Source organism: Sorex fumeus, unplaced genomic scaffold (assembly GCF_029834395.1).
Source record: "Sorex fumeus unplaced genomic scaffold, SorFum_2.1 ptg000019l, whole genome shotgun sequence".
NCBI lineage: Eukaryota > Metazoa > Chordata > Mammalia > Eulipotyphla > Soricidae > Sorex > Sorex fumeus.
In genome coordinates, this window is record NW_026606076.1 from 40807674 (window position 1) to 40820268 (window position 12595).

At 52.4% G+C, this 12595-nt stretch overlaps 1 protein-coding gene across 1 annotated transcript in view; it reads left to right on the top strand.

The window, feature by feature from the left end:
* The window catches only part of UIMC1 (ubiquitin interaction motif containing 1), a 74146-nt gene extending 62070 nt beyond the window's left edge, over window positions 1-12076 (top strand). The window contains exons 10-14 of the mRNA XM_056113143.1: window positions 7602-7665; window positions 9070-9256; window positions 10920-10983; window positions 11326-11368; window positions 11839-12076. Coding sequence (XP_055969118.1) covers window positions 7602-7665; window positions 9070-9256; window positions 10920-10983; window positions 11326-11368; window positions 11839-12049 — 569 coding nt within the window. The 3' untranslated portion in view covers window positions 12050-12076. The remainder of the gene's footprint in view (window positions 1-7601; window positions 7666-9069; window positions 9257-10919; window positions 10984-11325; window positions 11369-11838) is intronic.
* Window positions 12077-12595: the final 519 nt, after the last annotated feature.

The following is a 12595-nucleotide window of genomic DNA, read 5'->3' on the forward strand; positions in this document are numbered from 1 at the left end:
TTGCCTTGCACGCAACTGACCCAGGTTCGATTCCCAGCATCCTATATGGTCCCCTGAGCACCGCCAGGAGTGATTTCTGAGTGCAGAGCCAGGAGTAACCCCTGTGCATTGCCGGGTGTGACCCAAAAAGAAGAAAAAAAAAGGAATTATTTTGAGTAGAATGAAGAACAGCAAGTTGAGTTTAATACCTGAGAGAACAAGTCTTGTTGAGTGGAACAAGAGGCAAATCGGGCTTGTTTCAAGAATTCTCTCAGATCAGGCTCAGAGATGTTTTCATCTCAGTGGGGTTTTTTTTTTGTTTTAATTATTTTGTTCTGAAAGTCACGAAGAGCACCAGACTTGTAAAGAAGATTCTCCCTTGCCGCACTGATTCATTAAAGATGTGTTCATGGGGCCAGAGAGGTAGTCCAATGGGTAAAGTGCCGGTCTTGGACACAGCTGACTTGGGTTCAATCCCCAGCAACCCATATGGTCCCCTTGGCCCTGCCAGGAGTGATCCCTGAGCTCAGAATCAGTAGTAAGCCCTGAGCACTACTGGGTGTGGCCCCCAAGCCAGAAAAAAAAAAGTATGTTCATATTGGATATGAATTTAGGTATGTGTGTGTGGTGATGCTTGGGATTTACCCCCAAGGATCACTCCTGATGGGCTCAGGAAACCATCGAAGGTTCTGGGGATTGAACCGAGGTTAGCTGCATGCAAGGCAACACCCTCCCCACTGTACCAGTGCTTCCGCACCTTGGATGTTAGTTTTATAGCAGGCTTGTGGACTACTCAGGGCTGAGACGCAGATCTCCTCGGGGAGATGACGTGGGACAGCAGGCCTGCGAAGGCTGGATAAGAAGGCTTCAGAGAGACAAGCACTTAGGGTAGGAGGGCGTTCTTGGGGCACTGCTTTCCTGGCTACCACAGGCGACACTGCCTGAAGGATTCAGGGAACCTGGAGCCTGGACCCTGGGCAGAGGAAGTCAGAAGGCCATTGGAGCTGGATGAGGCAAGCAGCTGCTACAGAGGAGGGTGAACCCGTGGGGGATTCTGAGGATCGTCCATCTGAATTCCAGAATCATTTCAAGAAGAACAGGAAGGCCGAAGTCCCCCATCCCCAAAAGTGGAACATTGAAGTCTGCACTCAGGGATTGCTCCTCTCCGGTGCTGGAGATCGAACCTGGTCAGCCGCCTGCAAAGCAACATCCTTCCCACTGTCCTCTCCCCAGCCTGAGAGATGGATTGTGCTTCCACAGGAGCGATGCGGCCCAATGGGACTGTTACCTCCTCACTAGTGGGGCTTTCCAGCTGTCTGGCTGCTGCAGAAAGATAGTACAGCAACTTAGTGTGCTTGCCTTGCATGCAGCTGACCCAGGTTTGGTCCCTGGCACCCCATATGACCCTATGAGCACCTCCAGAAGTGATCCCCTAGTGCAGAGCCAAGAATAAGCTCTGAGCATCACTGGATGGGACCCCCAAAACAAAGACCAAAAATAAAGGTTGAGAACTTCCCTAGCTTCGTGGGGCCACTGAAGGTAGCAGTTAGTCACCCAGGGCTCCAGTCTCGCGTCCTGGGAACCTGGCTCAGGCCATGGAGAAGCCCTGTTTGAAATTGTGGTGGATGTGATCTAGAGTTACATGAGTATGTATCTCCCGTAAAGGCAGATGATGCAGTGAGAGATGGGTTGAATGGGGAGTGCCTTTTGGATTGGAATTGGCAGGGGGTCTTGAAGGAGACCAGCCCTGTGCAAGTGGGGTGCACCTTCCCCATGCAGGTGGGGTGCCCGCAGCTCACGATGCTGCAGCCAGGCTGGGCTCAGCTACAGCTCCACACCTCCCCATGGGTGATTATCTGCCAGGGTGGTTTGGAGGTTGCAGGAGCCAAGCCGAGAAGACGTGCCCGTCATTCTGCCAAAGTGCTCTTCCTGGTCTGATTTCCAACCTCCCCCGGGAGCCATTATCCACCCCGTTTACCGTTCAGGCCCCAGCGCGTTTATTTCTGACTCCTCCTCTGGAGTTGGGAAGCTGGTGTGCTGATGTTTATGTAATCGTCCCATGACACTTTGGTTATTGTCCGTTTCATTGGTGCAAGTGACCGCTTAAGACAAACACCTTGGGCTGAAGAGATAGTCCAAGCGGGTAAGGCACTTGCCTCGCATGCAGCTAACCTGATTTCAGTTCCTGGCATTGTATAGGATCCCCTGAGCAGCACTGGGTATGGGCCAAGTCTCCCCCAGCTCCAGCAAAAAAAGTAATAAAAACCTAACCCAAATTTGATTTTGTTTAGGCTTTATCCTGGGGTGCTTAAGGTCTACTCCTGGCTCTGCCCAGGAGTGAACCCTGGCAGTACTCAGGGAGGGGACCCTATGCAGTGCTGCGGATTGAACCAAACTCTGCCGCATGCGAGGCAAGTTCTCCGGCGCCGAGATAGAACCTAAGTTTTAAGATTGACCAGCAGGCACAGCTTCTTGAATATTTGTATGAGACTGAGACAAACCTGCAAGAATAAACATGAGGATTAGATCATAGTAACTGATGTTTTCTTTGCCATGGACATTCCTCCCTCCTTTCTTCCCTTCCAGTGCTCAGGGCTTACTCCTGGTGGTGCTTAGGGGAACCCGGGGGAGTTGTGCCAGGGTTCAAACCAGAATTTGCTGTGTGCATTCCTCACTGTCCTTTCTCCAGCCCTACTTGATTTGATCACATAGTGTGGACTTTGCCCAAAGCTAGGAGGTAAATGCTATTTTCTTTCAGCTTGGTTAGTTGGTTTGGGGCCACACCCAACAGCAGTGCTCAGGGCTTACTCCTGGCACTGTGCTCAGGAATCATTCCTAGCAGGGCTCAAGGGGAACCACATGGGGTGCCGGGGACCCAGCCCGGGATTGACGGCTTGCAAGACAAATGCACCACTGTATTCTCTCTCCAGCCCCGTAGGTGCTATTTTCCTTCATTTGTTAGCTTAGACTCGGGAAGGAACTTGGCAGAGATGACTCAATGGGTTGTTAAACCTTCATCTTGGCCTCCATTGCAAAAAATTTTACTCTGTAGTCAGGGGGCTCTTGATCGACATTCTTGCTGCATGTGATTGAATAGCACCAGGTGAAGATGCAAAAGCAGCTTCTCTGAAGCTATTTCTGTCTCCTGATGGGTGGCCGAGTCGCGGGGTACAAGTACCTTTCTCACTTTGCCCAGGTTGCTGTTCTTCTGGTGGTGTCATTCTCAGGCACCTTGGTTCCCTCAGGCAAACTTGGGCTGCTGTCCCCCAGAGCAAGGTTTCTGGATTGAGATTTCAGATGGCCGACTCTGCCTGTGACCCATGAACAGGTCCTGTCACCCCGCAGCTCCTAGATCAGTGCCACTGGTATTGAAGGGGATTAAAAAAAAAACCATGCCAACCCACTGCCATCCTAACCATTAGGCTTCAAATTAGCGTACGGTTGCCAGCCACCTGCCACGTCACTCCCCTCAAATTCTCCTCCCCCCTGCCCATTAAATGCACCACACATTTTCTCTTCCTCTCCTTTACCCTCTTTCTTCCCAGGAGAGGCAGCCTGCTCTTGTTGAAGAATAGATACTTTTTTGAGAAATAGTCCAGGCCTTAAGGCCCTGACCTTGCATGGAGCGTTTCCTTGTTCAGTCCCTGACCATGGGGTCCCCTGAGCATAGAGCCAATCCCCTCCTCAATAACTGAGTAATGAATCAAGCCACATTTGCATTGCTTTTTGGGGCTCTGTACTTTGTTGGTTTAGCCCTGTGATCTTGACTAGTTCTTAACTCTCTTTTTTCTGTCCTCTGTAAAATGCAGAGAATGGTCATCAGGGTTGCTGGAAGAATTAAGAAATTCCACGTCCAGAGGGCCTAGCACAGAGTGTGTCCCCATAAATTCAGAGCTTTTTAGGGACTGGAGCGTTAGTACCATGGGTAGGGCATTTGCCTAGCATGCGGCTGACCGGGTTCAATTCTCAGCATCCCGTAGGGTCTTCTGAGCACCACCAGGAGTGATCCTGAGAGCACAGCCAGGAGTAACCCCTGAACATCGCAGGGTGTGACCCAAAAAGAAAAGGGGGGGAAATTCAGAGCTTTCACTTGGCAGATAAATGATTAGCATCTCTGCTTGGCTCTGCTGAGACTGATGGAGGGAGGAAAGCAAAATGTCTGGAGGTATCCCAGAGTTCAGAAAGTTGCAGGGGGAAAAAGGCAGCCAGGCACTGATGAGGTGTATGGGCGATTAGTTCTTGTTCTGTCCCTGTTTGTGGAGTGGTTGGCGGGGGTTTCTGGGGGAGAGATGCAGGGTAGTCCAGATGGGCGACAAAGAGAAATCGAGAGAAAACAACTCTTAAAAGACTCCCGTAATCTGGGAGATGCCAGCCTTTTCAAGAATTGATTTCAGCCCGGCACTTGATAAAATCTCTCCTGCAGTCCTTGTACGAAAGATGGAGAAATGTGGGCTGCCTGATAGAATAGGAGGTGGGTTTGAAGGTGCTTATATAACTTCTGTCCAAGCTGCTTTTCTGTCGCACTACTTTATTTGTCCGGACAGCCTCTGGGTTGGAGAGGGCCTTCGAAATAGATTCTGGGCCTGAGTGATAGTGTCGCAGGGCGGCCATTTGCCTTGCGCTCTGCTTACCTGACTTCGATCCCCGGCATCCTGCGTGGTCCCCCTAGCACTGCCAGGAGTTAATTCCTGAGTGCAGAACCAGGAGTGACCCCTGAGCTTCTCCAGATATGGCCTAAACCAACTCTCCCTCCTCCACCTGCAAGCTAAAAAGAAAGAAAGAAATAGATCCTCTTTGGGGCCAAGCAGATAGTACAGGGTACAGTGGGGAATCTTGCTTGCCTTGCGCACTGCCAACCCCAGTTTGATACCTGGTCCCACATATGAACCCACAAATAAGAAATAATCATCATTGATTATAACCCCAAACCCTCCCCCACCAAATAAAACAAAAATCAAAAAAGAATGGGGCCAAATTAAATCAAAAGAAGGATGGGACCAAAGAGATAGTCTAAACACCCAAGAATGGCTGAGATTAGTACCAGGAATTTTGCTCCATGGCTTGGAGGCCAGCCACACATGCTGGGGGAAAAGGGAGCTCAGATAGAGAAGGGAGCACCAAATAAAGGGTGTTTATTCACACCCGGCAATACACAGGGGTTACTCCTGGCTCTGCACTCAGGAATTACTCCTGGCTGTGCTCAGGGGACCCTATGGAATGCTGGGAATTGAACCCCAGGTCGGCTGCGTGCAAGGCAAACGCCCTACCTGCTGTGCTATTGCTCCAGCCCCTCAAATCATGCTTTCTGTGGGTGCACCCAAATTCGTTTTCTATGCATGGCACCCCAAAATGAACACAGTACTCCACAAGGAGCCTGAGGAGTCAAGAGAACAGACCCAGGAGGCAGTCCTTGGAAGATCGCCTCTGCTTTAGCTGCTAATGCTGCTGGCTTTACTCACTGCAGCCTGGCTAGGGGCTCGGGGCACTGACGCGCTGGCCCCTGGCCTCCCAGACCAGTGGGAAACACGTTCTTATCAAAAGCGGTTCCTTCATTCCACAGTCAGGGGCTGCATTGTCCACCCCCCCCCCCCCCGCTGCCCCCCTCCCACCCCCCAACAAACACGGGGACTTCAGCTCTGTCCTTGTTCCCGTCAGTGGAACATTGCATTCTGGGGAGCTCATCTGCTGCCTGGATCCTGTCATCTGCTGTTATTAGCTCCCTTTTCCAGCTCTGTGTCATCGGCACAGATGACAAGAATGCGGTTCTACATCTTCATCCAAGACTCGGGGTGGGGGAGGGTGGAGAAATGACTGCCGTGACCCAACGACGGAAGAAAACGGTGGTGGGCTCCCAGAGAAGCCTAACTTCTTCCCGGTTCCAGTTTCATTTTCATAATTGTGCATCTCCTGAGTTGCATCCATGTGAAAATAATTTGGGGAACTACCACAATTATGAAAACAGGATCCTTATTCTTTTTTTTTTTAATTCTGGGGTGTGGGGGGTGATACCTAGTGGTGCTCAGGTGTTATTCCTGGTCTTGGGCTCCAGAGTGGCTGCTGGTGGTGCTCAGGGGACCCCGTGGGGTGCCAGGGGTGGAGCCCAGGTGGGCTGCATGCAAGGCTGGCGTCTTCTCTCCTCTCCAGCCCCAGGGTCCTTCCTCTTAAGGATCTCACACTTTACTAAGGGAAACGACACATACTTTCAAGTCTTTCTAACACCTGTGTAATGAAATATGCATAATACAATAAGATCATACAAGCAACTATTAATCGTGTTTGTCCCAGGGGACAACGACAGGGACAACTGGAGTAGAAGGTGGCCTTTTTTACAACTGTAGACATGTCTGTATTAAGTGAATTAAAAATTAACAGGTTAGAAAGAGAGCAGGGCTTGAGAAAGTACAGCAGTTAAGGAGCCTGACTTGCACGTGGTCGCCCTGGATTCAATTCCTGGCACCCATAAGGTCCCCCAATGGCCAGCAACATGAAAGGCAAGAGCCTCTGTAGTATATCTCTGGTCCCACCCTTGATTTAAATACACACAGGCACACACAAAATTTTTTTTTCCCCTGAGGGGTTTGGGTTTTGTGCCATATCTGGCAGTGCTCAGAGCTTACTCCTGGCTCTGTGCTCAGGGATCATTCCTGGCGGGTGTCAGGGACCACAGGTGGTGCAGGGATTAAAGTGGGTTTGGCATATAGCATACAAAACAAGTGTCTTAACCGTTAGACTATCTCTCTCTCTTTTTTTTTTTTAGAAAGACACCATGTGGTACAGTTGTAGACTTACAAATTTTGTGCTTGGGTTTCAATTATACAATGATCAAATACCCATCCCTCCACCAGTGCCCATTTCCCACCACCACGGATCCCAGTATCCCTCTCACCCCCCCCATCCCCCCCACCTCATCTTGCCTCTGTGACAGGGTATTCCCCTCTGTTCTCTCTCCTTTTGGGTGTTGTGGTTTGCAAAAGAGGCATTGAGTGGCAACCATGTTTGGTCTATAGTCTACTTTCAGCATGCTTCTCCCATCCTGGGAGGATCCTCCCAAAAAGAAAAAGAAAAACTAAGAAAGCATGATTTGGGCCCAAGTGGGTACAGCGGGTAGGATGCTTGCCTTGCACGTGGCCGACCCGGGTTTGGTCCTTGGTACCCCATCGTGTCCCCTGAGTACCTCTAGGAGTGATTCCTGAGTGCAGAGCCAGGAATACCCCCTGAGCATCAGTGAGTGTCACCCAAAAAGCTACCCCCCCAAAAAAGAAAAAGTCAGCATGATATGTTGAATAAGTCACAGCACGGGGCCGGAGAGATAGTGGGGGGTTAAGGCTCTTGCCTTTGAACTCCCTTCCCTGTGATTTTTTTTTTTTCATGGGGAGGGGAGTGTTGGGGCCATGCCACATGCTGGGTGGGGGCTAACTTGTGGCTCTGTGCTCAAGGATCCCTCGAACTGGGAGACTGGTGCTTGAACCTGGATTGGCACTGCAGATGCCCGCTGCCCGCTGTATTGTCTCTTGGCAGAGCCCCCCCCCCCCCCCCCTTGGCAGCATTCTGGTGGGAGGAAAGAACAGGTTTGCTTTGCTTTCTTTTTAATTCACCCTGTGCTTTGCTTTTATGATTCAAAGTGTTGACTCGGAGGCAAAAAGAGGCCAGGAATAGGAGCTTGGGCGAGACTTCTGACGCTGACAAGTGAGTAAGGGGTGCAGGAGGGGTGAGGGGGTGGGGGGTGTTTGACAGCATGGCCCCAGTTCAAACCCACTCCTTGCTTCCCCTTATTCTGTGACCCCCAGGTGCCTTGCTTTGCCTTTCATGGGCTCATAACCGTGTAGATGAGGTGGCATCTATCCCTTTTCATGACCCTAAGACAACCCAGCTGCGCACACCCCCACAACTCCCCACGCAACCCCGCTTCCTCCTCGCTCATTGCCGAGCCCAGCTGTGGTGGCGTTTGTGCTGCTTTGGGGAAGCGGTGGTGGTTTTGCCAAGGAAACCGGAGTTGAATTGCACAAGGTTGGGCAATGGAGTTCCGGGGTTCAGCGTGACTATGAAAGTGCACCCCAAGGGCAGGATAAGTGCCCTGCCCATAGTGCCTGAGCAGAGCAGGCCTGACAGAGTCTGGGAATCTCTGGTTCACCCCAGCTGAGCTGACTGTTGGCGCCTTTAGAGTCCTACTGGAATGCCCCAGTCTCTCTTCCTGTCCTCCCCTCATCTCTCCTCTCCTTCCCTTTCCCTCCCCTCTCTTCTTTCTTCCTGTCTTATCTCTCCTCCCTTCCCCCTTCTTCTCCCTCTCCTCCTCCTCTCTCCCTCTCCAGTTTCTCTCTTCTTTTACCCCTTCTGTCTCCTTCCCTCCTCTCCCATCTCTTCTTTTCTTCTCCCCTCTCCCCTCCTTTCCAGTCCTCTCATCTCTCCTCCCCACCCTGTGGCATCTTCCCTTTCTCCCTTTTTTCTTTTTTCTGCTGGGTGTGGCCCTAATCCCCTTGCCCCCCCTCAAAAAAGAAAATTCCATTGTCACAGATGGATGCCCAGGAACCCTTCTCTAGAGGACAGTTTCCTCTCTAAAAATAACCGTGAAATTTGGCAACAGCCTCTGGTTGAATCGACACTCTGGGGCACTTCCTAGTCGCCTGGGTGCCGGGTGGTAGAATTCAGGAAATCGGCCTGGCGACGAGACTTGATTTACTAATCAGACAAGTTCATCCACTCTAGTGAAACCGTCATCTTGATTTAATGCTTGTGGTGTTCCTTTTCCATCTCAATTTTAACTTCCCTTTGGAAGGGGGGGCACACGACTGATCCCACTTCATTTCGGTAACGTTCAATGGCATATTTTATGTGCCGCGCAATCAGCGGTGTTGGAGATCGTTAGAGAAGCTGATTTCATTATCATCCCCCTGCCAGCATGACAGGGGGGCCGCCCGGGGAAACCGCTCATCACTCAGCCACGCAGGGGGCATTTTCTTGGCGAGCCGGGCCCGCGAGTAGGCGCTGCTTGACAGGTCTCCAGAAGAGAGACTTCAAAGCCCCGTCCGGATCCCACACGCAGCCCCAGCTCACACCTCTTGCTCTCCCCTCCCTCCCCTCACTTCGGGCCAGGAATGAGAAATGTTACCTCTGCAAAGCCCGGGTCCCGTTCAGAGACTATCACGGGCACGTCATGGCCTGTCTGCGCCTCGCCAAGAAGGCCAGCAGCAGCCGGGGAGAGAAATCGGGGCATTGGCAGCACCCGGGCTCCTCCACGGAAGGCAAGCAGCCACCACCCCGGCGCCAGGGGAACCCCAAGGTACGTGTGGGGCACTCTAGGAAAGGCGAGCGCGGCTCTCTCATCCTCTTCTACCGCTTCCCCTCTTTCTTCAGTTTATCTCAAAGCAAGATTTGTGCTTGGCAAAATTCTTCAGTTGTTTTAGGGGCCAGAGAGCAAGGACTTCAAAATACAAAAAAAGCGGGGGAGGCAGCAGCAGTATCACAGTGGGTAGGGCTTTTGCCTGCACGCGGTCGACCCGGGTTCAACTCCCAGCATCCCATAGAGTCCCCCGAGCACTGCCAGGAGTAATTCCTGAGTGCATGAGCCAGGAGGAACCCCTGTGCATCGCCAGGTGTGTCCCAAAAAGTAAAAAAAAAAAAAAAAAACCCAGAACTAGGACTTGCCTTGCATATGATTGAGGCCTGATTGGAATCCCAGTACCCAATGTGGGCTCCTGGGCACCACTGGACATGTGAGTGGCCCAGCCCACTCACATGCCAAAATTAAAAATACAACAAGAGATTATTTTTGCTTATATTTTTACTTACACGCTACACATAATTTCCTTTACCCCCCCCCAACCCCAGCCCCCCAAATTTTAAATATAGTTGATGCTGTGCTTTGTATGTGGGTGCCTTAACATGGTAGTGGAAACACACCTTTCAGGGCATCTTCAGGTATGAGTTCATTATTGTTGTTGTTATTGTTGTTGTTATTTTGGTTTAGGGGCCACACTCAAGCAATGCTCAGAATCTTGGATGTGCTCAGGGCCCCATATTTGGTACCAGGGTTGGCTGTGTGCAAGGCGAGCACCTAATCTCCTGGACTTTCACTTTTCTAGCCCTAGGGAATATTTGGGGGTGGGCTGCGGAACTCTTCCTGGTTGGGACTGACTGCTCGGGGATCACTTCCGGTGGGTTTGAGGGACTCTTATGCAGTGCCGAGGATTGAACTTGGACTGACTTCAGGCAAGGCAAGCGCCTTAACCCCTCTTCTGTCTTGTCTGGCCTCAGAAATTATTTTTCCTGGGTATTTGGGCCACACTTGGTTGGTGCTCAGGGATTACTGCTGAGGAGCCCTCCTGCCTGGAGAGGAAAGCACCAGGGAACTCTGCGTGAGGACACAAGCAGAGACTGGGGTGATATACCCGATATTCGCCCATCCCACAAACACTGCCACCTGGGCCCCCAATTCTGTGACCACCGGGCACAGCAGGGTACAGAATACAGGAAGAGGGATCTGGAGTGATAGTACAGCGGGTAGGGCATTTGCCTGGCACGCGGCCGACCTGGGTTGGAGGGTCTTGGAGGACTCTATGGGATGCTGAGGATCGAACCCAGGTTGGCTGCAGGCAAGGCAAGTGCCTGATGGACTGTCCTGTTGCTCAGGCCCCATGGCCCCAGAACTTCCTTCCCCAGCCATCACAGCTCAGAGGCTACTGAAGACGTCCACACTTGTGGAATCCTTTCTCTTGGCCCTAGGAGCCCTTGGGTGCGTGTTCTTGGCATAAAGGTGTACCCTGTCGCCGCTGGCTTCCTTTTCACGGATGTGCCTCAGTTACTCGAAAGCCAGGGAACTTTCCTCGAGCTAGGCGCCACACCTCTTCTCTCTCGGAGGCGGCAGGTGTGAGCAGGATTCTGGAAATTGTGATTTTGCCTCTCGGCCGGGTGGTGATAACCCTTTCATCTGTCTGCTCTCCCAGGAAAAAGGCCGCAGTGAAGGCCGACTGCTCAGTGTCTTGGAACAGTCTGAATACCAGGCAGCAGGTGAGAAGACAGCACACAGCACACAACACACACACACACACACATACACACACACACACACACACTGCCCGCCTGCACACAGACAAAAATACACACATATTGCAGAAACGTGCATACATCCTCATTCCTCCAGTGCAGGTTCTAAGTGGGTTGCTTCCGAGCTGGGCCCCTCCACAGGATTCCCCTCTGGTCCTTGGCTGTGGGAGCCGAGCACTTAACAATTCAGGAGGGAGTTGGGGAGCCACACACAGTCCCAGTGGCAGCCCCAGGAAAAACGAGGGCACAGGGCAAGGGAGCAGCCTTGGCCGTGCTCTCAGCGACCTCTCTCTTCTCTGTCTGCAGACGCCGAGGTGAAGGTCGAGTCTTCAGGGACAGGAACCTGCAGGTAAGCTGGGCCGGGGCCCCCAGCGTGTGGCTGCCAGCACTTCCCAGGGAAGGGCCCTGGACCCACATTTAAGTGGCAGGCTCGAGGCCGGGAGTCACCCAGGCCCAGGCCACGTGGCCGCGCAGTGTGCTCCCTGGCCTTCGTGGTTGCTGGGGCTCCAAATCGACTGCATTCTCAGGGTAACTTCGGGTGTCTAAACCAGGCATACCAAGGGCGTAGCTGCTACTTCCGTCCTTGAGACCCCCTGCCTTGCACTCGGCTTCCCCTGCAGTGGGGATCAGGCTTCACCTCCTCTAGTTGGAGATCGCCAAAGCATGTGGAAGCTGGCCCAGAAGCTCCTGGTGCCATGCAGGGCACCCCAGACTTGGTGCCCCTGGCCCAGGTGCAGGTGCATATTGAATTTGGCATTTTACACACACACACACACACACACACACACACACAATGTCTCCCCCACCCCTTCTTTCTAGGGTGCCATCCTCTGGGATGGAAGAAGCCGGCTGCAGCAGAGAGAGGCCTAGTTGCCTCATCCCGCTCAACCTCAGTGAGTCGCCCATCAAGTCTTTTGTGCCTGTTTCCGAAGCCACGGATTGCTTGGTGGACTTCAAAAAGCAGCTCGCTGCCCCACCAGGCAGCCGGCCACGGACCAAAGGTGGCAGAGGCAGGAGGAAGAAATCCTGAAGGCCTTTGGGCTGAAAGTTGGCAGAACTGTTAGCAGTTAATGGTGGGGGAGGGGGGGGGACGTGGGGGGGCTGGGCGGGGGAGGCTGCTTGGTCCTCGAAGCCTCTGGTTCATTGTTGGGCGTGGTGGTACTTGCCAGCTGCGGCCACTCAGCGTTCTGTTTCTTCTGTTTCCTGCGACCTCTCCAGACACCTGTGTTTCTAACAGCCTGTTGGAGTTTCTTTCCAAGTTAAATGGAAATATATTTATGTTTGTATTTTTTCTGGTGAGTCTTGGTGCTTTTTGGTTTGTTTTTTATTTTCCTCGCATCCTGGGGTTCGGGGTGAGAAGCTTGAGGGCTGGAGCAAGTCCCTGAGACTCAGAGCGGATGTGGATCTACATGAAGCCTGTTACTGATCTCTGGCACACTACCAGAGTCACTGCATGGGGAGTGCCCACTTTCTGGGGTCGGGGTCCTCTTACAGCTTGCTCGGAGCAGGCTGCAGCCACTGACGCCTCCTTTTGATTCTGCTGTCCCTGCTGTTCCACAGCCTGGGACTTCATCTT